The sequence below is a fragment of the Phoenix dactylifera genome, chromosome 10 (genome assembly GCF_009389715.1).
Source record: "Phoenix dactylifera cultivar Barhee BC4 chromosome 10, palm_55x_up_171113_PBpolish2nd_filt_p, whole genome shotgun sequence".
In the NCBI taxonomy this organism is placed as follows: domain Eukaryota; kingdom Viridiplantae; phylum Streptophyta; class Magnoliopsida; order Arecales; family Arecaceae; genus Phoenix; species Phoenix dactylifera.
In genome coordinates, this window is record NC_052401.1 from 7226349 (window position 1) to 7252085 (window position 25737).

The following is a 25737-nucleotide window of genomic DNA, read 5'->3' on the forward strand; positions in this document are numbered from 1 at the left end:
AAAAATTTAACCCCACTTGTTTTGTTTTGTTGGGCTAATTTAGCACATTTTTATTAAGAAGTATCTAGGCATTGCCATAGAAAGTCTGAGAACTTCTACCTATCCCAGATTTAAAAAAAAAGAAAAAAGGAGAACCTAGTCCTTTAGATAGTGTGCCAAACAATTTAAGACTTTGTCTAGTTGCCAAGATATACAAAGCCAACCTCAGAGAATTATAGAAGTGTCCAAACATAACCAGCTATGTCTCTGTTCTAACCAATCATGTCATTCGAAAATGAAACTAATCACAGCAATTGAGACAACTATAGTCGTCTTCAGAAACTGATTCTTTCAAACTTGGTGTAAAGAGTTGGATGTGGCTGCTACTCTTGTATATCACTATTACTAAAATCATGATAACCATCATGCCGGCAAGGCTAGCAAACTCCTAAATAGTCCAATGATAATCTAAAATTTAGTTGCATAAACTGCAAGCAAGTTCAGAAAGTAAACTTAGCAGTCGTCACCTTCATCAAGTGCTAGCAGCAAAGGAACCCCTTACTAGAAAAAATAGGGCAATTTGAATAGTACAGGAAGGAAAGACGTGCATAACAAGAATAGAAGCAAGTTTAGTTAGAGATTCTAAGCAGTGCGGCATTCTAAACATAAGATTCCTACTACTATAGTCTAGGATGCAAATCATGCTGCACTCAACAGTAGTGAATTCATAGCCAACAAAACGAAGCCACACTTGCAAATCATAGCAATCCAGTGAACCACTATTCTCTCGATGCTTAATAACATGCAAAATACAGGTATATTTTCATCAAGTCCAATGTACCAGCGAATATGATCCCTTCTTGAAGCTTCCATTATCACAACAAAAAATAAAACAAGCTTCCAAAACAGACATGACAATTTCAGCTAAGCGGATAAATCTATCTAACGTTCCATCCTATCAAGTACTGCATTTTACCAACCACAGGCACCATAATAAACTAATTATAGCATAAGAAGGTGTTGAATTGAGTTTTCTATGCCACCATGTGAGAGGATTGCCTGCATTCACATTATTCTTCCATGCGGTCCTCCGTTTGTGATTGGAGAAACCTTTATTTTCATCTTTGGAAGAGTGAGGGAAGGATCCTCTTGGAGGGCAGCAGGTGCTTTGACCAAATGAATATTCTGCTCCAACTCCTTAGCTGCTGCCTGCTGCTCAATGGCTTTCTTGCCTTCATCCTGTGAAAATTTCCATAACATATTAGAATATGTACCGAAGAGTTATGGTATAAGCGAAAATGATTTCAGCACATCCATCTTTTTGACAGTACACTAGATGTTGCAGAAGAAACCCACCTCATAGCATGGTGTCTAGCCTCTCTAGCCACTCTGATTTTGTCAATCTTCTTAATGGCCTTTAGTGTGCACTCTGTAACAATTCCTATCATATCTCTCAGGCCTGTTGCGTTTCCTCTCCAACTCAAAGCATGAGAAGATGACAATCATTAGACATTGGATTTACTAAAACAATTTAAGGGCCATGACAGGAGTATAGGAAGATTAATGACTCCTGCCACAATTTATTACCTGTGTCATACCTTCCCATGTAATCGCCTGTATGCCTTGGTCCATTTCAACTTGCGAGGATTTCTCTTCATTTTAAAGTTCTTATGGCATTTGGATCGGCAAAATCGGAAAGATTCTGCAGAAAGATGCTGGTCAAAATACTATCATAGGGGCCAAAAAGAATGTACTAGGCAATAAGAATACCATGCTCATACATGCAAAAGTTTTTGACAAACCAACCAAACCATCAACGTATGAAAACCCAAACATATAAAATATGGTTTATATTTGCGGTCAAGTGCAGCATACTGGCTTCGCCTATTTTTGGGTCATTGCTATGCTGACATTTTTATCTAAATCAAGAAATATATCCCTGTTAAGTGCTAAAAATCTTATATCTGCTTAACCTTCACATGATAAGCTACTTTAACTAACCGTCAATTTTAATGTTACTTCCATGTCAGCAACTCCTCATTCAAATATACCGATCTAATTACAAACTGATGCCAAGCAGCTGCCTGGATGCCTTGCAATTGATACCCTTTTAATTCACCTTACCTAGCAAGATCGGATACATATGCTACCCTATATCAAAATTTGTATTAACGCCACATTACAGACATAATATATGTAGCATTGCTCATGATACACACACAGGAATCAAAAATTAATGATATTAAAATGATAGACTATAGTTAATTTGTCAGCACCACTTTCTGATAAATGGAAATCCGATAGTTTACGGAAGAATATGTGCCTCAAAAGGGAGGAATGCATTACGGTTAGATCAAGGCCGGGTTAAGGCCAGACTATCATAATTGATAGATTACATATATACGTATAGCAAGATGTAGTATACAATCACTAAATGACCCAAGCCAAAAACTTGCAATATCAAAAGTCTATTATATAAAATTAACTTAATAATGCATCTGAGACCAGAAACCATGAAAATCTTTGTCTGGTATAAGAATTTGTGAAGCATATTAACCATACAAGAACATAAAAAACTCCAATCTATAAAAACAACTTCTCTTTGGAACAAAGAGAGTTTAGAATATTATTACAGGAAATTATCAGAGATATAGGGCCTACCTTTGCATCATTGCGAACAAATTGAATACCATGCCCTGGATAGATGGTTGAGGAACAGAACCAACACTTCTCTAATCTCATTTTGTATTTGAGTCAAGTGTCAATTATATCCTGCAATAAGTTAGAACAAAATCATATATGAGACAAGTTATTAAAAGTCATCATCTGATTCCATCATCGTCCAGTTACTACTGACCATGATTATAAAATAGCAAGAAGGAAGTGCTATACAGGGTGATTACTATCATCAAACTTAGGCTGTTAAAAGCCCTGACTAATGTGAACAAGTACTCAAAATTTAACCAAAAAAAGAACTAAGATGATCGAGTCAAAAATAGAGGAGAGAGATGAACTTCATTGATACCGTAAACCATAAAACGGCCAAAAGAATAAAGTTAAGATTATTTTTTGGGAGGGGGGGTGAGAAGGAGATGGTGAGGATACAACCAAGAACTCATTCATTCAAGTAATTGAAGAAGCAAGACAAGTAGCAGCAAAGATTTAGGAGCAAACACAATCAAAAAAAGCTAATTTCGTGATCTCAGTCATAAAAGCATGTTTCCTAGAAGATCATATTGTGGAAGGATCAAAACCTGATCTCCAAATGCATATTTCACATAGAACAAAATCTGAACCCTAAATGCATACTTTATAACGTTAATCTTGAGCTCCAAATATGTAATCATAAATATCAAGGTGCCTAATCTTTCGATAGAAGTTGGAATCAATACTGCTGGAATTGATCTTTGCCAATGTTTGGAGCATAAGAAAGGATATGTGAATCCTACAGTCGAAGATATGAGGTATGTGAGGGGAAGCAAGGGTTTTGGGATGAAAAGGAAGATAACTTAGGGAGAAAGCAAGGATTTTAGGTGAGTAAGAAAGGAAATCATGAACAATCATGGATCCTGCATCAGTAATCCATTTTATGAAATATTGTTTTCTGATAACAGGGTCCCCTGGTTTTTCATAGTAGTCAGATTATGTCATTAAAAATCATAACATGTCTTGGAAATTCGAACCAAATATCCTTTTAAAGTAAAACTCATTCTTTAATAATGTTTATTACACGTTTTAGTAAAACTTTGCATCCAACAGTACCTTAGAGATTGCTAGAACATGTAGCCAGAAGAGAGACAAGGAGAAGAGGGGTCATTGGGGGGGGGGGGGGGGGGGGGGGGGGGGGGGGGGGGCGGGGGGGGGGGGGGGGGGGGGGGCGGGGGGGGGGGGGGGGGAGGGGGGGGGGGGGGGGGGGGGGGGGTGTTAACTATTGGACTTGCTGATTACAAATGTATATGTTTCACTACCAATTGACTCTAGATGGCTAAATCTCCAACAAAGACTCGAATATTGGTTGATTAACTATATGAACACAAGACAGTTTGCCTTATAACAAGTAACTGAATTACAGTTTGGTTTGCATTAATGCTAAAAGTAAAGAATTCTCTAAACCAATGTCAGACATATAGACAAACATCTGCATGTCTCTATTAGAATCCTGGTCTAGGGCAAAGAAATATTCTCCCACTATTTAAAACAACATGAATAATACAGGCCCTTATGATATTTCTTGAGCCTAAGATCACACCCATTCAGCCTCCTAACTATAGCATTATTCTCAGCATACTCAAGAAAAACAGCAATAAGATTGGATCTTGGCAGGACAAAAAGATGGACAGCAAAACACCAGTGCCTCTTCACTAAGTAAGAACTTTATCATTCTTTTTTTTGTTATATAACCAACAAAAAGAAGAAAAGAAAAGGTTATACAAGCATCACATGTTAACTAATATAATGCAGCAACAAAGCTAAAACTTCAACCTACATTTGTCTATAATCTATACTACAAGACCATGGTATGGCATATGCTCTTTTGATGTTACAGACATTTGCTCATACATAAAGATAACAATCAGTAAAGGCAAAAAAGACATATCCAAGCGAGCACATTCACATAGGAGCAATAAAATTCCCCTTCGTCATCAATGGACAAGCTCAACTGAATGCAAAATCCAATCTGAATTATACTGAACTAAGCAATCAAAAGAGTTGTACACCAAACTACCTTCTATGTTCAAAAGTTACAAGGGATATCAATTTCGAATCGATCCATTAAAACCCAGTGCCTATTCAAATTTGCAAGCTATATTTGTTAAGATGAATTGCTAAAGACTAAGATTTATAACTCGGAACTGATACATCACAGAAGCTGGTGATGAAAAGAAAAGATAAAATGGAAAGGGGAAAACAACGAGAAATTGAGATGCTGGTGATGAAAGAAGAAAAGAGCGGCGGATTTGCCGGTCGGAACAAGAATTGGAAAAAACAAACTGGCGGTGGGAACCGACTGAGCCTCCTATTTCTGCTTTCTTTTAACCGAGAAAGAATGGAACAGCGGAGGTTAGAGATGGGATGAGATCTCGGGAGGTGGATTTAGGTTTAGGGCACGGATTCGTCGTGGATGGAATCCGAGAGAGCGAGATGGAGGCTCGATGGCTGGTAATTAACCCGCCAGATCGGGGTTATGGGAGTACGTGTCGAGGGCGACGAGGGGTCCCCGTCCAGGTGGGGATAACTATCTACAAGAAGAAGCTAGGATAAACCCCACAGAGAATAGAAGAAGGGAGGAACTCTTACCTTGGTAGAGCAGAGGATCCGACCTCGCGTAGATGAGAGGGAAGGCGACGGGAGCCAAAGAAATCCCAGACCAGGTCCTCTTTATGAGCTCTTCCGTTCAACCTTGGTTCTCAGGACCCGTCGAGCCGCCGCAGTCGCCGTCGACGGGGAGGCGAAGAATCCGGAGGAGAGGAGAGGGGAGAGAGACACTGAGGGAGGGAGGGAATAGAGCTCAGGCGGCGCACAAATGACAAAACCTAACCCTAACTAAGGAGAAGTGAGAACTCGGTGGACCTCAAGCTGAAATCGGGCCGAGGCGGAGAGTTGGCCGGCCCTGGGCTTTGTGGGTTGTATCCCTTGCCTAACAGTATCAGCCCAACAGTTAAATAGATTATATGAGTTAAACGAATTAGACATCTAAAATTTATATCCGACCTAATTAATAAATATGTTAAACAGATCAATTTGTTTACGACCCAAACCTATTTAGACCAAACTCAAACCTATTTATGACAGGGTCGAACATGAATCAGATTGGCGGATCGGGTTATATTTTGCTACCCCTTTCTATCCCCACCAAATCTTTTTTCATTCTATCTTCTCCCTGGGTGTGTGTGTTTATAGCAATACAGTTATTATTTCTCATCAAAAATAAAAAATAGAACTAAAAATGAAAGCTAGCCACGTCAAAAAAAAAAAAAAAAGGGTTTCTCTTTTTACTTCATTGATCTGTTGCTCTTGGATTGTTTTTCCCCTTACAGCTCTTACTATGTTGCTCTGTATTCCTCTCTTTATATTGATCGCTTTTATTGTTATTTTATTTTGTTCACGCGTATGAGCACAACCAAAAGGATCAAAAGATCCCTCAGAGCAGTTCATAAGTCATTAATCCATGGAATGGAAATATTATAATTAGCATTTAATTGCAACCTAGTCCACCAATCTGTTAGTTTCTCTATGGATGTGAGCAGCTCGAAAGAAAACAAACTGTTTTGTCAAGCCATGCATCCATTAAGAGAGGATGAGGATTAGCTTCCAAATGGAGGGAAGCGTTGCAGAATCACCTTCAAGCCGCATCTTATTTGCTTACATTGTGTGTCGTACCTAATTGTTTCCCTCCCAAGATGCTCTTAGGTCAGTCATCGAAATAGCTGCATCATTATATAGGTTGTCCATAAAGCTGATCACAAGCTAGGTCGCTTGCCCAGATCAACCTGCCTTGCCCGAAATTTAGTATGCTTGGACACTAAAAATAGGCTCGCAGGACAAGCCCGGAAAAAAAAAAAAAAGACCCGATTTAAAAATCAGACTGGGTTAGAAAAAATTAAAAAATGGCATGACCTAGCCCAAGATCATATATATATATATATATATATATATATATATTATATATATATATATATATATATATATATATATATATATATATATATATATATATATATATAAACTAATTATATATTACAATGAAATAATAATTAGAGTTGATCATGGGCCAAACTTCAGGTTTAAACTATATTCATTCTTAGTCGGGTTTCTAATTAAATCTATTTAAAATTTGACATTTTTTTATACCCAAGTCAGTTTATGATCCACTCTAATAATAATATATTATATTACACTTAGTTTTTTTTTGCTGCTTTGGCGGGTTCTTTATACAAGATGTACGAATACATCCAATACAATCAAAAAATACTAGCTCACGGAGTGTTGGAGGCAGCTCCTCCATCCCTGACCAGAGGGTGTATCCGGAGTGCTGAGCCGCGTAAGCAGTCACCCAGTCGGCCGCTCCATTGGCTTCTCTGAATACATGCTTGGATATTACACTTAGTTTATAATAACAGAGGAAAAATAGAAAAAGCAAAAAAATAAGCCCGATGTTTGTGCCGAGCTAGGCCTGGGCAAAAGCAACGAACTTAACTTACAGAGCCATGGACGGAGATTTTTAAGATCCCTGGGAATGGAGGCGCCCAAACAAAGCAACGCTGTCTTGGAATTAAAAGCTTCATTCGTGATCATGATGAACTCTGATGCTAATGCAACAGCCTTTCTGAAAAATTCGTGCTGAAAGAGGCTGGATGGTGTTGAGGGCTCGCTCATTCCTCGATAGCCAAATAGCGCATGCGTTCGAGCCCACCATCGCGTCCATGTCCTCGGCTCGCCTCCGTCCCCTCCTTTACTCCCTCCTTCGCTCGACCCCAAAACCCCCCGCCCTTCCTCCCAACTTCTCCACCGCCGTCTCCCCGGACTCCGATCTCCCGGTCCCCGCTTCCCCTCCAACCCAGGAATCCATCCTCCGTGTCCTCAAGAAGCTCGACAAAAGTCCCCCAAAGGCCCTGGCCTTCTTCAACCGCATCACGTCCCAGTGTGGCTTCAAGCCCGCCCACCTCACCTACAATCTCGTGCTGCAAATTCTCTGCCACAAGGACTCCATGAAGGATTTCTGGGCCTTCCTCAAGTCCGTGGACGACGCCGGCCACACCATCGACCGGCGCACGTACGTCACCCTCCTCGCCAACTTCAAGAAGCACAAGATGGCCGCGGAGTCCTCCGCCTTGACCCAATTCTACTCCCGAGCCATGGCGAAGGCCGCCTCCGATGCCGCCATCGACTCCGCCGCCAAACTCATTCTTGGCTCGAAGGAATGGAGCGAGGCGGTCGAGAAGAAATTGCAAGACCTCAATTTGTCGTTGTCGGAGATTGTGGTCGCGAAGGTCCTTCGAATAATGCGACGTTTCCCTTCAAAGGCACTGGCTTTCTTCCGATGGGCGGGGCAGAGGCCGGGGTACAAGCACGGGTTGGTGGCGTACAATGCTATGGCTCGGATTCTTGGAAGGGAGGATTCCATTGGAGAATTCTGGAGCTTGGTTCGGGAGATGAAGGGCGAAGGGCATGAGATGGATGTGGACACGTATGTAAAGCTCTCGAGGCGGTTTCAGAAGACTATGATGATGAGGGAAGCAGTGGAGCTCTATGAGCTCATGATGGATGGCCCCTACAAGCCGGCAATTCAGGACTGCAGTGTGCTTCTGAGGCGGATTGCACGGAGTGGAGCGGACCTTGAGTTAGTTTTTAGAGTTGTGAGGAAGTATGAGGCTGCTGGGTATTCACTGTCGAAGGTCCTCTATGATGGGATTCATCGGTCGCTGACCAGCATTGGGAGGTTCGCCGAAGCTGAGGAGATCTTGAAGAGGATGAAGCTTGCAGGTTATGAACCGGATAGCATCACTTATAGCCATTTGGTCTATGGACTCTGCAAGGTTAAGAGATTGAATGAGGCTTGCAAGGTTTTGGACAACATGGAAGCTGATGGTTGCGTTCCCGACCTTATGACTTGGACTGCTTTGATTCAAGGGCATTGTTCGATAGGTGAGGTCGATGAGGCCTTAGAGTTATTGACAAAGATGATTGAAAGAAATTATGAAGCAGATGCTGATGTTCTGGATGTCTTGGTGAAAGGTTTGTGTAGTAAGAGAAGGGTGGATAGTGCCTACACTTTAGTTGTTGAAATGATGAACACCCATGTAAGGCCATGGCAGGCTACCTTTAAGTATTTGATCCAAGAACTACTGAGTGTAAGAATGCTTGAAGAGGCATTGAAGGTTCTCAATTCAATGAAGAGCCATAGGTTTCCTCCTTTCGCAGACCCTTTTCCTCCCTATATAGCCAAGTATGGGACAATTGAGGATGCTAGGGATTTTCTGAATGCATTAACAGTGAACAACTACCCGTCATCTATGACCTATTTACACGTCTTCAAGTCCTTCCTCCAAGAAGGCAGGTATTCTGAGGCTCAAGATTTACTTTCTAAATGCCCTCGCTATATCTGTGAGCATGGTGAGATCTCTAAGCTCTTCAGTTCTATTAAAGCTGGGAATGCTGCTTGAGTTTACTTGTCCAACAACTCATGAAGGCCTTGGGAATGCCAATTTTAGGCCTTGATGGATTGTCATTGTCATGCACGATGATATGATCAGACTAATGTTACAGTCTATCTTTACCTGGTATTTTTTTGTGAATAGTGGATGAGTTTGTAGCTGTTTAAACTGTTTTTTATGCAAAATCCGGATACACTTTTCATACATTCTGCTGACCCTGAATAGTTGTTTGTGATAAGGCTTGATGATTATGGTTGTGGTTTATGTGATCATTCTATATGCATTATATAAAAAGCAAAATATGAATCTTTTTCTCCCAGGACTTGGAAAATAACCTTGCAACCAAAGTGATTCTTGACCTGGATTCCTATTAGCGTTGTGTTCGGAAAGAATCTACAGATGACAATGATCACAAATTGTGGTCAATAATTTTGGATTCTCTTTTATGCTCTAACTAGTCATTGGATTCTCTTTACGGCTCCAAGGAGTCATTGTGGAGATTTTTAGGCCTGAGAAAAAGGTCTAAGATTGCACTTCTAGAAACTGCTTCTGCAAATGTATTATACATGATAGATTTTCAAAGTTATCGAGAGCCCCCTTTGCTTTATAATCTTTATGAAGCCCTAGGCTTAGTCGAGTTTTTTTGTTTTCCCCAAAAGCATTAAATCATGTCTGCAGGCCCTCTTTATGTTCTTAAAACAAGTACTTGTAAACTGGAGATCTTTTAACATTCTATAATGGAATAATGGAGAACTGTTATGAACTGATGAGTCTCTCGAGTTCTTCTGCACGTGTACTCTAAATATGTATGATGGGAAGTCTGTATATTAAGTTATTAAATCAGTGTTTAAAAGGGTTGAGGTGAAAAACAAGGCTTCTATTACTCTTGATGAAGAGAAGAACTATTGGTACATTATGATTAAACTGAACTTGTTTATGTTTCAGGTGTTTGGTGCAGATAGAAAGAAGGTGAAAGCTGTTCTTCCATGAAGCACTATAAGAACATTATCAAACACTTTGTACTTCTGCAAGGAACTGACTCACTGATGTTCAGAAAAAAAATAAAGCTGGATGGTTAGGATTCTGTTAAATCTGAGTGTATTCCATTCAAATTTTTATTGAAAAATGTGATGGCTCTGTTTTGTATTTCAATAAGAATACTAAATTTTGTTTGTTAGAGGTCATCGCTACCAAAGACATGTTGTGCTGAAATTCATGCTGATAAAATTGTCAGCATTGCATAATTATTACATTTTCATGGCATGCCTGGAAGGACCCAGAAAGATCAACAGCAGCATAGTTCACAATGTTTGAGAACTGACCAATATAAGTATATTAAGGTGGATATGTGCAATAAACATGACTGTAGATATGCAATAAAAAAAACCCTCATAAAGATTCATCCATTTCCAGCTGAACATTAATCCAGATGACAGAAAAACAAAAGGCTTTCTCATCTATTACCTTCTTTGGATGTGCCGGTCACAAGCTCCTGCAATAAAAGAGGAATGCATTGCTAAGCAACAAATTCCAATTAACTAAAATGACTGAAAATCACAACCACGCAATCACGCATATGACATAAATATTCTGCCACATGAAGTAAACCCCAAACCCTAACATCATATTATAGTCGAAAGCCCACAAAAAAGGGAAAAAAATAACAGATATCAGAATCTAGGTTCTAGGAGAACCAATGCCGGAAGAACAAAAAAATGATACTGAAATCATCAACTTTACCTAGAAAATAAAGCAGAAATTATACCGAAATGAATCGCTTATAAAGCCTGCATCGACCGATGACCTAGAACACAAGAGAAAAGAGAACAACCAAAAAAAACTTAGAAATTGAAGAAATAAACGCAGAAGGGATGAATCCATATCAGATCTGAGAAGAAAAGAGGAAAGATCAAGGGAAGAAAGAAGAAAAGATGGATCTTTCTTACCTCGATAGAGCAGAGGATCCGACCTCGCATGCACGAAAGACTTCGAACGGAAGAGGGAGAGGGAAGGCGACGGGAGCCAAAAAAATCCCAAGACCCGTCAAGCCGCCGCGGTCGCCGTCGACAGGGAGGCCGAAGTTGTCGGCATGGGGGAGGAGAGGGCGAAGGTGAAGGTTCGGAGGAGAGAGCTTGGGAGGCGAAGAGTCCGGACTTCGGAGGAGAGCTGGAGAGGAGAGGGGAGACACTCGAGAGTCGAGAGGGAGTGAGGGACGCTGAGGGAGGGAATAGAGCTCGGGCGGCGCCAGCGCACAAACCCTAAGTCCTCACTCCTCACCCTAACTACGGAGAACGGGAGAAGTCTCAATTGAAAGATCCATCATCCATCTAAAGTCGCGGACGGTGGATGGGTGGAGCAGTGAAGCCAGTGCTGCAGTGGACGGCTAGTGGACCTCGCGTTGAGATTGGGCCAAGCGGGGAGTTGGGCCGAGGCAAAGAAAATGGGCTGAGGCGGGGAGTTGGGTTGGCCCTGGGCTTTGTGGATTGTGGTCGTTATCTAACAGCCCAACAGTTAAACGGGTTATACGGGTTAAACGGGTCAGACATCTAAAACTCATACCCGACCCAATTAATAAACAGGTTAAACGGGTCAACCTGTTTATGACCCAAACCTGTTTAGGTCAAACCCAAACTTGTTTATGGCGGGTCGAACATGGATCGGGTTGGCGGGTCGGATCATATTTTGCCATCCCTACTCATAAGCCTCATGATTTTTGTTCCCAAGTTCTTTAAAATCTAATATAATAATATGAAATAAGATGGATAAAGGTTTTGGGGCTTGTGTTTGGACTTATTCCCGTGCATGTAGGAGGTCTTTTTTTAGCGTTGGGTTTGTTATCAAGGCAAGGGGAGTGTGCTTTTTCACGTGTACCTTAACTTTGAAATTTGATAAATATCACATATTCCATCTAGCAAATATACATTAGTAATGTTTTTAACCATGATAAGATTTAGAACCTGAGTTCATCCATATTATCATTGGAAATATTATGAAAGTCCATCTCTTTTGAAGCACTGGTTATAGAACTGATGGAAGAGTAATGTGCATACATCCTATGAATTGTATCTTAAAATGTAAGATGTGGCATGTGCTACATATGATCCTTGAGTTTTTTACTATAAGAGTGCCAAGAAGAAAAGTGCAATATGTTGTTGGAAAATGCAAAATCTTGAGTGGAACAAAGGCAAGACATTGACAAACCTGACCCTCTAGTTCCTTTTCCAGGATAGATGTGTTTAGGCGTAGATAAAAGCACGATTTACAATCCTCATGGTTGTGGATTGTCTCAGTAAATAGGCATATTTCTACCTAGTATCCCATCCTTATATTGCATCAACGTTGCCCATTTGTTTGTAGATGGTATTTTAACTGCATGGTTTGCCATGATATACAGTGAGTGGTGGCCAAACAGTTTTCACTAAGGTCTGACGTACCACCTCATACCGCTCGGTATAGAACGTACCATATCATACCGAGAGAAAATTGGTATGAAATATACTTTTAAGTTAGTACAAGCCACGTACCGCTCGTACCAAGGCGTGTACCGATCCATATCGAGGTGTACCAAGATAAAAATTAAGAAAAATGATTAGAAAGCTATTTTGGTATAGTGGTGTATCATACCATGCCGTACCGTACCAAATTGATAAGGTACCGATACGATACCCATTACTGGAATTGCTGACCTTGGTTATCACCAATCAATTTTGGAAGAAGTTCTTTTTTTCAGGGTGCAAAGTTGAATATGAGTACGAGGCACCGTTCTCTGAGAAATGACGAAATTGAGGTCTTCATCTGATGCTCCGAAAATTAATTATGATGCTTAATTAGTTCTAGCAAAAAAAATGGGTACATTAGCTTCTATTAATTGAATGATGGCTCAATAGCATCTATCAATTAGCTACAAAAGATCATTTCATTCAAGAAAGCATATCAACCTGCACACCTTTCATCGCTAATCAATATTACTCCTATGGATTTTTGGTTGTGCACCACATGGATCAAGCTTTGTGCATGCTACAACTCAATGACAACTTTAATTGTTGTTTAGGCCAAAATCGAATAGCGTGCGGACAAATATTAGACTAAAGGTGAGCTTGAAGAGTACAGTTAGGCTTTTCGTCATCTAGATTCTTGTAAACAACTATCCATTAACATTCATCCTCTTAAAAACTATTATGTTAGTTTAATGGAGAATATGGTGTTGTTGCTTATTGGCTTGAACTTCTCATCGGTGTTCATGGTACATCCAATTTTCTGTTCTCGCACATAAAGAATAAACTGGGTGATCATTTGTTCCTCTCGATGCCACTTGCAGGGATTTCTTCTAGTGAAAAAAGCTGAATTTTTACCATATACCATTGCGGACTGGAGGTTCCTTAGGTGGAATATTTGGATGTTAATTGAGGTTGTAACAACCCAGGACCCACCCAAAAGGACTAATTGAAAGGTATTATTTAGGTTTCTTGATTCTGTATAAGTATCCAAGATCTACCCAGCGAATAACCTATTGGACTAAACACATGCCCGCATGGATCCTTATATACTCCTCCTATTTAAGCCATGTTATTCTCGTGAGGCTAAGGGTTCGAATCCATTCAAATCTAATCACAAGCACCACGATCGGCCCATGGTCAGTCTCAAAGAATCCGTGCTGCAATATTTCATAGTCCACATAGACTATGGATCAGGTCCATTCTGATACCATTTTTAACAACCCAGAGCCTCACCCAAAAAGGCTAGCCGGAAGGTATTATTTAGATTCTTTGATCCTGTATAAGTACCCAAGATCTATCCAGCGAATAACCGATGTAGGACTAAACACATGCCTGCACGGGTCCTCACAGAGGTCATTGTTTAATGGGCCAATTTACCAATTCAAGCTGTAAAATGGGAACCTTATCAGGTAATGCATGAGAAGTTTATGGAGTGCACTTTTAGCTAGCTTTGAAGGCATAATTGAGAATGAAGATGCAGAAATTATACAATGTTTTTTCTAGCTTTTCATACTTTGGTGTTTGGGCTTGTTTTTCTGGAAGGAGCTCGTCAGAGTAAACAGACCATTTCTACAACAGCAATATAAGAAAATGTTGTGAATGAATTGATTGAAAATCTTGGCTTGGCTTTAGAGAAATACCATGTGAAATGTTATGTGATCCATCAAAAAAGAAATTAACGAATGCTACGAGCTTTAACATTATCCAAATCATGTTATATGTGTTGGTAATTTGTTCCTTTTTTTCATATCATCAGCAAAACCTACAACAAAATGATGGATGACTACAGCTAAGACTAACCATGACAAGCTATTGCAGCTATTTGTAAAAGATAGGGCAGCAGGATCAATTGTTAGAATTTGAAACTGCAGAGAAGAGAGCATGCTGATGGGCTAGGTCAGAAAGTATAGACCTTATGAACAACATTGACAATATTGATCATATGATGTCTCAAAATGAACTTATTCTGGAGGAATTTAATAATACAATCAATGATACCACTCAACCAGCAATTTCATTTGAAGGAGAATCCCAAGCACCTTCCTTATCTGCAATATCATCAAAAGACAAGAAAGGAAACAATTTAAGATTTGATGAAGAGTATGAAGTAATAAAGAAGGCAATTTATGATGTTGCTGCTGCAATCGAGGGTGGTCGAGATTCAAAAGGTGAAGTTTTTGTTCATTTAGTGAAAATTGGACTTTGTCTGCAAGTATAAGGCTTGACCTTTTGAATGTACATGGGTAGGGAAGGCCAAGAAGAGAGAGAATAGAAGATAGAAGTGTCTCAAAGAACAGGGCTGGATATACCATCTTGTATACGAAATGTTAGGCAGGTGAAGTTAGTAGTGCATATTAAAGCCAGTATTCAGATGAGGTGTAGTATAATGTCCATAAGCCCGATGTTGCTATTTTGCTTGAGACTAATCTTACTGGGGAATCTGTTTGGGAGTTCTCAGATCAATTGGTGATGATTGGAAATTCAGTATCATTCTTGAGGAAGGTTCCTCTGGCAAGATTCTAGCTCTTTGGGACTGCAACTTGGGGATGGTTATTGTTGTTTATGTCTCTAAGTCTGTGATTTGTGTAACAGTTGCTAATTTATCTTCTTTGGTTTGTATGTTTTGAGGTTTTTATGCAAACACAGGGATGGATGATCAAAGCTGCCATATGGAGTGACATGATTCAAATCCTAGGTGGATGATTCATCGCTTTCATGCCTGTGGATATGAATGTTATATGTATTGCAGAAAAGAGAAGAGAGTGACCTTTTTTATCTGGATCATAACACGGTACGGGTTCAAGGGTTTATTCCTTCCGAATGGATTATTTGATACAGGTTCTTAGATCCAGCATTCATTTGGTGTGATCATACCTATAGTTTTGTATAATGGCACGCCGGCTCAAGGTCTAGGACAAACACCGAAGGAAAAAAAAAGAAAAAAGATGCTAGAAAAAAATTTAGAAAAAAGAAAAAATATTTTATCAAAAATTGAGCTATATAAAAAAGCTTTTTTTCACATCTCACTAGAGAAGGCATCTCTTATTTTGTTTCTTTCTCTTTTTCCATGCCACACCAAAGGAGATGCTAAAGATTCCTATAAATAGAACATCACATGAGTGAGATGTTTTATTTTTACCCAAATTTAAAGACCAACACCTATTAAAAGATAAATTTTGATAACCAGTAAAACTAACTAAGTAGAATAAAAAATATTTAGTTTTAAAAAATAACAAAATAGAATAAAATTAAAAACAAAATTTTAGTATAAACGAGCAAGAAGCTCATGCACCATAATTTTAGTAACAAAAATTTTGGCTGCTACACAATTGAGTAGTGAGATACTCTGACAGCTTCCTAGCAGTTTTATGAGACCGTTGGCCATGGAGCATGAGGCTATGTTTTATTTTTTTGATATAATATAATTTATACTGATCTTGTATAAGTATGACTAATAAAATTTTAAAAAAATAACAAAGAACAAGGGTCATGATTTTTCTAAAAAATTCTACCTGATAAAAAGAAAGTTAGAAAAACAAAAAAAAAGGAGGAGGAACATTATGGCGATTCTCCTAAATTACCCCACCCCAATGTCAGGCTTTGAAGTGCAACGATTGTTCTGGATCCTGCAGCGGCTGTAACGCTGCCATTTTGGAGCATGGTGCCTGTTGTGGACTGCTTAATAATGGCGCCATCCTTTGCTCCATCGCTTTAAAGGAACGGCATTGTGGCGTTCGGTTTTTGGAGCGTGGTGCCTGTGCGTGGTTATGTCGGCAACGCAGGTGCACTTTGCCCTGGCAGGAAGTTGGGACCCGCTTGGTCCTGGGGCTTGCACTTCTAGTTGCTGGTTTGGTGTCTTGATGATGATAATGGGAATGGTGGGACTCTTGTTGAGTGGTATGATTGTTATCAGTTATAAGCCACTGTAGGTGAACTCTTTTTCTTTTTTTCTTTTCTGGGTTTATGGTGTCTTTGACATAGATGTGTTCTGAATTTTATTTAGTTCTATTTGTTCTTCTCTCTAAATGAAAATTTTGCCGATTGTTATGCTGCCCTTGAAATGCACCCCCTTTTTTTTTATTTACAAGCATTTTATATATTACGAGTACGAATATACATAATAAAATAAAAATAACAACAAGTTACGGAGTGCTCTAGACAACTCTCCCTCCTTGGCTCACAGGGTGTCCTTGGAGTGGCAGGCCACATAAGCAATTACCCAGTCCGCGACCCCGTTGACATCTCTGAATATATGCTTAGCCTAAAAGGCCACTCCATCTCTCACTATCGCCTAAATGTCCCGAAACAAGGGGTGTCTCCCTCCACCACCGCATGGGCCTCCTTGGATCCAGCTGATCACAGTGACCGAGTTACTCTCTAATATAATCGAGTTAGCCTTAGCACTCGCCACAAATGCATAGGCCGGCCCAAGCCGCCCGCAACTTTGCTTCAGAAATCGAGGTGTCAAAAATCTGGTAGCCATCAGCAGCCATCACTCTAGAGTTCGGGCCTTTGATGACAAATCCAGCACCTCCCCTTCTGCCTCCGTCCAATACGGAACCATCAAAGTTGACTTTGAAGAAACTTGGGATGGGAGCTCTCGGGTGAAAAACACCATAGAAGTGCTGTTTGAGCAGAATGGGGGCCCTAGGTGTTCCGAGCTGTCAAAGGCCCATGAGCTAAGCCTGCATGAATAATCTCTGCCGTCCGAGCTTGATCACGCTCCACAACGAACCTCGGGGACGGACTGTGCTCGCCAAATGTCTTAGCATTCTTTTTTTTTGTTGAAAACAGATTCTTCATATAATACGTGTACGAATACATCCAATAAAGTCAAAAAATACTAACTCGCGGAGTGCCAGTGGCAGCTCCCCCTCCCCCGCCAAGAAGGTGTACCCTGAATGGTGAGCCGCAAAGACAGCCGCCTAGTCGGCCGCCCCATTGGCTTCTCTAAATATATGTTTGGTCTGGACGGCCACCCCATCCCTCCCCATCATCCCTATATCCCAGACCAAAGGGTGTTCTGTACTCTTACCCCTCAGCCCCTCCTGGATCCACCTGATAATTGTGGCCGAATCGCCCTCCAGAATAATTGAGCTGGCCTGCAACACCTGCCTCGCATGTCGAAGACCCGCCCAGGCAGCTCGCAGCTCTGCCCCTGGAACCGACGTGCCGAACAACTGGCAGCCACCTGCTGCCACCACCTTGGAGTGCGGGTCCCGCATCACAAAGCCCGCACCACCCCGCATGCCTCCATCCAGTACCGATCCGTCGAAGTTGACCTTGGGGAAACTCGGGGGTAGGGGTTCCCAGGTGAAGAACACCATCTGAGGAGTTGCCTGAGCAGAGAGGAAACCCCAGGTGTCCCGAGCTATCAAAGGTCCATCTGAAGAGGGCCTGATCTCCAACGCCTGTACTCGAGTGAATTCCGTAACAAACCTCTCTTAGCGTTCTTTGCCAGCCAAATCTGGTAAGCTATACAGGTCGCTCCAATGGCCACCCGACGCATCTGAGGGATGCTAGGCCACCGACAGATCACCTGTAGGAACAGATCCCTTCGACTCCAAAAATAATGCGGAACCTTAGTAAGCCTCCAGACCCCCCTCGCCCACATGCACTGGAACAACACGTGATCCACCATCTCATCCACACAATACTCCAAATACTAGGAGGTCAATCCTTGTTTGCTTAGCACCAACCTCATCGGCAGGTGCTCTCAGGTCACATTCCATAAGAATAATGCAACATCGGGTGGAGTCCGAATCTCTAGATCCAAGTACATTTCTGGCCTAGCTTGTGCTCCCGTTGGAGAATATGGAAAACATCCCCTACCCAGACACTGTTTCTACATAACGTGCTCCAAATCCTGACATCCAAGCCCGCAGACCTTTTGAAAGAGCAGTGTTTTTAAGAATCCAAACATCCCCGAGCACAGAGGATCTCCACTCGCTTGAATCTAGAGCCCTTGCATATGTTAGATATAAAATCTTGAGCTCAACCACAGTGGCTGCCATGTTGAGCTAGAATAGGCCACATAGGTGAAGGGAGGCAGATGGATCAAAAGCCAAGACCAAATGGTGGAACTCATCATCCACAGACCACAGTTGGGAGAACAGCTTTGCAGAGTTAGTAAAATGGATGTCCTTGATGTTAGAAGTATGCCCTAGAATTCAACGTGGCTGACGTATATTTGTAATCTGGAACATAAATTTGTAATTTGACACTTATTAATAAATAAAATTGGGCAATTTGTTTTTCATTTATGTTTGTATGTGTCCATGAATCGTCCAAGAAATTAATAGGTGATGACACATATTCTCAAGGAGTTGAGAATTTGAGACATGTGTCATTAGGGATTAATTTTCAAATACTCCTGATCGATGGATTCATCACGAGGGACGGTGATCGATCCACTGAGATTAGTGCACAGATCACTTAGTCAGATGGACGAGTTTCAAGTCCACGGTGTAGAGACACTGGAGTGATTATGCGAGTACTTGTTAGAGAACAAGGTACTGAGCGTGACCAAAGATAGTAGTCACAGGGATGTCTATCCACTCGTCAGTGATTCCTTATGTTGTAGTTATATGACTGGTCCTTTGACCTGCGATGCCTCAGCTATTCACTGTGAGGTTGCTGTAGTTTGACGAGCATGCGAACTTGGATCCTAGCCATTCGAATCCTTGTAGTGCGGATTGGCTACAGTAGGTTCATTTTGGAATAGGGTTGCATCTAGATGGGATCTATCGACCTTGATAGATTAGGAGTGATCCTACGTGATTTATGAGACTGAGTTCGATAAATTTCTGGCCATGTATTTTGAAAAAGAGTTTTTCATATCTCGAACTGGAAGTCGTATAAATTTGATATATGACGGACGATGGGATTTGACGAGATATCCATAACCTCCGTCATGTCGGGATCCATGATAGATGGACTGTATTATACGCTAACTGTACCTAGAGGTTCAGACATTCCATTCTGCTGGGTTGCCACCACATACTGCTAGGTGTCACTAGTGGATTGTAAGACTCGAAGGCATTCACTTGGTGATCAGTGAACCCTGAGAGTAGAACTGAAATCGTTTCAGTCCACTGAAAGAAGTTTCAGTGATATTGAGATGGAGATCTCAATATATCTCACTACCAGTCAGAATAGAACCTACAGAGTCACACACATAGAGGATTTAATTAGTCAGACTATCATAATTGTGATTTGGAATTACAATAGAAATCAATCATCAATATGATTGGTGATTGAATTAACCCACTAAGTGTTAGTGAGTTAATGGAAGAAGAATTAAGTGGAATTGATTGCAATTGGATTGCAATTGGGCTGATTTAATGAGCCAAATCAAATTAGGATCGACCCAAATTGATTTGGGTTCATGATTGGGTCAATTTGATTAAACCAAGGTTTGTGCGGATTTTAAAGACCACATGTCGTCGTAGGATGAATATGACTTAAGTCATATTCACACTATGCGGACTTTAAAGTCCACATGGCGTCGTAGGATGCATGATCCCAAATCAATTAATTCTCCTAATGAGATTAGGAGTCCTAATGTGATTAGAAAATTAATCAATTGATTAAGTGGACACATGTCATGCATCTATGAGCACAAAGATTGGATACTTGGCATTAATCCAAGGATGGGTTATAGTCCCATACTCCTAATAAGATTAGGAGAAGCCCTAGAACCCATCTATAAAAGGCTTGGGGCGTGAACCATAGGAATCATCCTTGATCTCCACGCCTCCTCCCTCTTCCTTTCTTCCTCCTTCCCACGGCAGCAAGAGGAGCCTTCATCCTCTTCCTCCACGACAGCAAAGGAGTTCCCTTCTTCCTCTTCCAAAGCGTTGGAAGTTTGAGAAGAAAAGAAAGAAGAGAAAGACCACATGGCAACAAGGAAGAAGGAGTTCTTCCTTACGCCTCATAGCCCTTCTTCTTTCTCCTTCTCTATGGCAGCAAGGGGTCTTCATCCTCCTCTTCTTCCACGGTAGCAAGGCAAGAAAAATCCACGTACAAGGTTCCTCGTTCCTCTTCCTCCATCGCGAGCAAGGTTGAAACAGAAAGGTTTCTTCTTCAAGGAGGTAAGTTGCAGATTCTTCTTCCAATATTATGATAGTCATGAGAGGTCTTTGCAAGAAGCTAGCACTCCGGTAAGACCTTATCTCAGATGATTTGATCCTCGTGTGGATACCTGTAGAGGCCGAACACGTGTGCGGCTTAACTAGAAACCTAGAATAGATCATCAGGTTGCGGTGTTCTACACCTGCAGAATTTTTGAAGATGAAATCTTTAAATCTAAAACTTTTGATTTTTGTTTCAGTTTTATGAATCTTAATCAACCCTCCTCAGATCCTAATCTTCCCTTACTAATGAGTTCAAAGATTTTTTGGATTTGGATCCAGAAAAATTTTTGAATTCTACGATCCGAGGCGCGTTTATACAATGAACGACGTCCCGTTCGAATTCCGCTGCGAACGTCACATTGAACGGAGCGTAACCTAGTACTTGAGTTTGTTAACCATTATTAACAGAGCAGCAGCTGCTTGCAGCATACCTGGTGAGAATACTCTTGATTGAACCAATTGGCAAGCCTTCTTGCTATAGAAATTGTCAAGAGGTTAGATTAAGCCATTACCTGGAGATACATCTGAACATGAGGAAATACTTTAGAAGGCGGGTGAGAAAGAAACTAGACCAAGAGATCTACCGGTAGCCTCGTTGCCGGGCAATTGATAAAAGCTCATTGGACAGTGCAAAAGGGGTTGCTTCATGGTTGTTGAGAATTTAAAATGGAGGCATGGTGAGAGGAGAATTTTCTTTGGGATATGAGCATCCTTCTCTGCAATCTAAGTACTAGTTATGACTTGGTTTTGAAACAGTGTAATGGGGGTTTATCCTTGCTTAAACATGGGTAATCCTGACTATCTGGTCAAATCAGGGATAATGGGCTAAATTCTATAATGAAAGTTTCTAGTATTAGCTATGCCTAGGTGATGTAAGCCCATTTAATTTTTGTTTGATCCAAATATAATCCTTATTCATAATTTAAATAGTAGTATATATTTAAAATGCGTGGTGCAATTTTTAAACGAATCATATTTTATGTTAAATATTTAGGAAAAAGATTTAAAAATTTTAAATTCAATTATGCATCCTTCAAACTGAAAATCCATATTGTTAAAAATAATTTTACACTACAAAAGAATATTTAGAAACCAAAGTTCACATTATTTTAGTAGCTTCTAACCTTTGCATTTAGTAGATAAAACAAAAGAACAATATCAGTTACATTGAGTATGCTAAATTACAAGATAGGATGCATGCTGATAATCTACTTTATTGATTATAATATACATATCTTTGAATATAGATATATTTTGTATCATGCTGCTAAAAATATTTATTTTTGTACCTACATGATGCTTGGATTAGAAAGTACTAAAATATATTATGAATTTTGGATTCCAGTCATTTTGCATCAAGATGTGATCTAACTATTATTACTTTACTATTAATATTTTATATTATTATAATATAATAACATAGTGATATTTCAAATAAAAATTTAATATTAACATAATATTATATTACGAGGTTCATGGTTTACTCTTTTATTAGGTTTACATATCTGTGATCATTTCCATGAATTGTGAATTATAACCATGTTGTTGCCCTGAATTCATCTTATTTGTTGGAAAGAAATGAACTATTAGTCAACAGTAGGAGTAATATTGTTGTCGTTGGAAATCGATTTAACCTAGACGTCGAGTTGGTGGCAGGTTAGAGTTTACGGCTCATATACCGGCTCTTTTTTGGGCTCGATTTATTCATTCCTACTTTTTTGGAATCTCATCATTGGAAGTGGAAACTCTCTTAATCAACTTAGAGAGAATTGGAGAGACCGAATAAGATCACTGTGGACCTCTATGGCCATATGCCGGTAGATTTGAGTGGGAAAAAAATAGTTTTGGATGGCACTCCGATATTGACTCCAATCTGAAACCTTCAAATGGTCAAGCTAGGTGTTAAATTTTTATTGATGGATTCATCTCTTCAGCATAGATTGATTTTAATATATATATATATATATATATATATATATATATATATATATATATATATGAGGTGCAAATATCTTAGATTTTTTTAAACAAATTAGATGCTGATTGCTTGATTGGGACTTCGATGGTGAAATCCTGGTTGATGTAAGATAACGCGTTAATGCCACCTTAAATCCTACATGCTGACGTCTTCCAGCAGTCCCCAACCCCCTTTATATGTCGCTATCAACTCCACGTGAAGATTTGGCCGTTAATGCCTGCCACGTGGACTCCTAGAAGCTTCCTCACCGTCTAATCTCCCACATTAATCCAAGTGAAAAAAGAGAGAGATATAAATAAGGTTTTAACACCAAGAATAGCTTATAATAACTTTTTTTATTCATTTGCTTGGATTTTGGAAGCGCTTCCAAGTTTTGTGCTTCCTAAATAATTTTTGGAAAAAAGTTAAATATAAATATTTATTCACACCAGGTATAATTATTCCTTCATTTTGCTCATTTTCCTGAAGTTGTTTTTATGTCTTGTGCGTGCCAAATGGTATTCAGAAAAATAATTATATGTAGTAGTTATTCCAATCAAACCTTCTTATACTGAATAAAGTTATTTGAAAGAATAATTATCATGAGCTTTTCATAGTTTCAGAACCCTCATTCCATGCATTTTTATGGATAAAAATATTCCCAGCCCAGAGTTATCTCAAATAGCACGCGTGTAAGCCAATCATTGGCACCAAGTAGCTTCGCTATACATCAGGCCACGCGTCTGATCTGCGGAAGTCCCGTCGCTTGCCTGCCACGTGCCCCTCTAATTCTCCTCCTCTTTTATTTATTTATTTTTTAAAAATATTTGGTATAAAATGATCAAAATTAAATATATTTTAAATAAAAATAATAAAATTATTATTATTTTTAAAACGAATAGTCCCTACAACTCTAGAACATATATAGTTAATAAGATCAGGAAACAATAATTTTGGAGCATTCTAGGTAATTTTCTATCTCGAGAGTGCTCTCGAAGTGCCCGGATAGAAATGAAGCTCTTCGGTCCGCGGCTTTGCTTGCCTTTGATATGGTTGAATCCAGATGGTACTGCATGACAATAATCTAAAATTACTGTTGTTATTTTAAATTATTGTTCGATTTAATAATAAATAAAAATCATGAGTAATTTAAAATTATTTTAATAATTTTATTTGGATCATCAGACGTCACCTCAAGATAGCGAGAGACATACGCGTGGACACCCAGTGAGAGCAACCCTTCTCGTGGCACCACGCGGAATTGTAGACAGCCAAGCCAAGCCAAGCCAAGCTTCCCCTACCCCTTCCCTTGCTATTATTAATAGTCCCACATAGGCTTGGGTTGGTCCATCAGTGTTAATACCACTAATTGTGGGGGGAGAGAGAGAGAGGGAGAGAGATTGGAGATGGGGCTGTATGCCATGCCGAGCCCAGCAGAGGCTGGCCTTCCTTTTGTTCTATTGGCAAATGCTTTGCTTCCAATAGTACTGCTGATGGGTGGGGTGAGATGGGCCATTCTTAGAGTGATGGGATCTGATGGTGGCGAGGAGTGGCAGGAGGAGACGTTGGAGCCAATGATGGCGAGCAGGGCAGGAGCTGGAGTTCGTGTGACCCGGTTCAAGTTTTTGAGCCAGAAGGATGGTGGAGTTCGGGATTGCTGTGTGTGCCTCCATGGGTTTGAAGGAGAGGAAGAGGTCAGTGAGGTGTTGGCCTGCAAGCACTTCTTCCACAGGGCTTGTTTGGACCGGTGGTTGGGTCTCTTGCACTCCACCTGCCCACTCTGTAGAACTATGCTTTAAGGTTGTGTCTCAACTTTCATGTACTTAAAGACTTTTGTTTCTCCTCTGCCTTTAGGTTGAACAGTGGAAGGGATTGAAGAGGCTTTTTTACTGAATTCTTTTTCCCCCTCCCAGAGAATATGTGGTCTACTTTTCCCCTTCAGTGTGGAGTACATATGTAGTTTACAATGAATAGCACGTTTTGTATGTATTTGCAATGCTGAACATGATGAAAGAATGGCTTTTCTTCTCTCCTTGCAGTTGTTAATTCTTAGGAATCAGAGATTTCCTCTAAATAATTGAATTCCTTATTTAAGGGTTGTGTATGGATGATCATGTTGGGAATTATAGCACAGCTTTCTTGGAAATTAAAGATTACTAGATAGCTATATGTGTTGCATCTTGAAAATTTTGCACCACCAAGGTGATCTGCAGCATTCCTAGGAACAGAGATCACACTTTTTTTTTTTTTTTTTGCAGTCATGGTAGACTCAAATATGGCAGAGTTTAGCACAAGCTCTCAAGGATACATGATAGATCAACCATTGAAAGACATCTAATATATTTTACTGAAATGGCTAAGCATCAGAGAGTTAACCTTTCTTTCAGCAAATACAAGCTTAAATGGATGTTATATTTCTGGATTTTGAGATTAGGGATATCTGTGCAGAGAGAGGGTTGACTTAAGGTTAATGAGAAATATGCTATACAATTACATTAATCATGAAAGAGCCAAACAAAAGCATGTCAGCTATGGTTCTGCTTGGAAATACACAGAACATGAACATTGAAGTTTTCAAAATGGCAAAATACACCAACTGGTTCAACTCTGTGCAATTTATCTCCCTACTAATTCAACCATATTGAATCACTGCTCTAAACCAGTGCCAAGAACATTGTAAGATTTTCTTTGAACTTTAATTGCTATAACCTGCGGCCGATTACTTTGAGAAGCAACAAGGTATCGATCCCTGTGATTCTTGTTAATAGGCCAGGGGATGTGGATTATCATAAAACTGCCAATTAAATTGAGGCAGCAGATAGAACTGATACTAAATGCTAGCCACACTCTACAAGGACACTCAATTTTGAAGGTTTAAACATGCAACTCAGAGAGATCTCTTAGTGTGGTCTCTGTTAAAGTGTACAAAAACCTGCTAGAGTCCCAACTGTGAGGGTTAGCAGCAGCTGCATGTGCTAAGAAAGGAAACTTTCTTAAAGCTCTACCACTGAATC

General features: G+C 40.1%; 2 protein-coding genes and 1 long non-coding RNA gene across 3 annotated transcripts; 2 read left to right on the forward strand and 1 right to left on the reverse strand.

Annotated features, from left to right (window-relative positions):
• Nucleotides 1–737: 737 nt before the first annotated feature.
• Nucleotides 738–1465, reverse strand: LOC120112185. Its single transcript, XR_005513696.1, has 2 exons — nt 1336–1465; nt 738–1218 (listed from the first exon to the last, which is right to left on the reverse strand). It is a non-coding gene; the product is annotated as an uncharacterized LOC120112185 (long non-coding RNA).
• A 5316-nt stretch (nt 1466–6781) lies between these two features.
• LOC120112186 (pentatricopeptide repeat-containing protein At3g48250, chloroplastic-like) lies at nt 6782–10580 on the forward strand. The gene has a single exon (XM_039130941.1). The coding sequence runs from the start codon at nt 7335–7337 to the stop codon at nt 9141–9143; it is 1809 nt and encodes a 602-aa protein (XP_038986869.1). The 5' UTR covers nt 6782–7334; the 3' UTR covers nt 9144–10580.
• A 13498-nt stretch (nt 10581–24078) lies between these two features.
• Nucleotides 24079–24764, forward strand: LOC103723160. The gene is made up of 2 exons (XM_008813986.4): nt 24079–24417; nt 24578–24764. The coding sequence occupies exons 1-2, from the start codon at nt 24130–24132 to the stop codon at nt 24614–24616; spliced, it is 327 nt and encodes a 108-aa protein (XP_008812208.1). The 5' UTR covers nt 24079–24129; the 3' UTR covers nt 24617–24764.
• The last annotated feature ends 973 nt before the right edge of the window (nt 24765–25737 follow it).

Coding starts and splice junctions, on each gene's coding strand:
- LOC120112186 (XM_039130941.1), top strand. CDS start 7,335: ATGGTGTTGAGGGCTCGCTCATTCCTCGATAGCCAAATAGCGCATGCG.
- LOC103723160 (XM_008813986.4), top strand. CDS start 24,130: ATGGGGCTGTATGCCATGCCGAGCCCAGCAGAGGCTGGCCTTCCTTTT. Junction 24,418..24,577: donor GGTTTGAAGGAGAGGAAGAG/GTCAGTGAGGTG, acceptor CTCTGCCTTTAG/GTTGAACAGTGGAAGGGATT.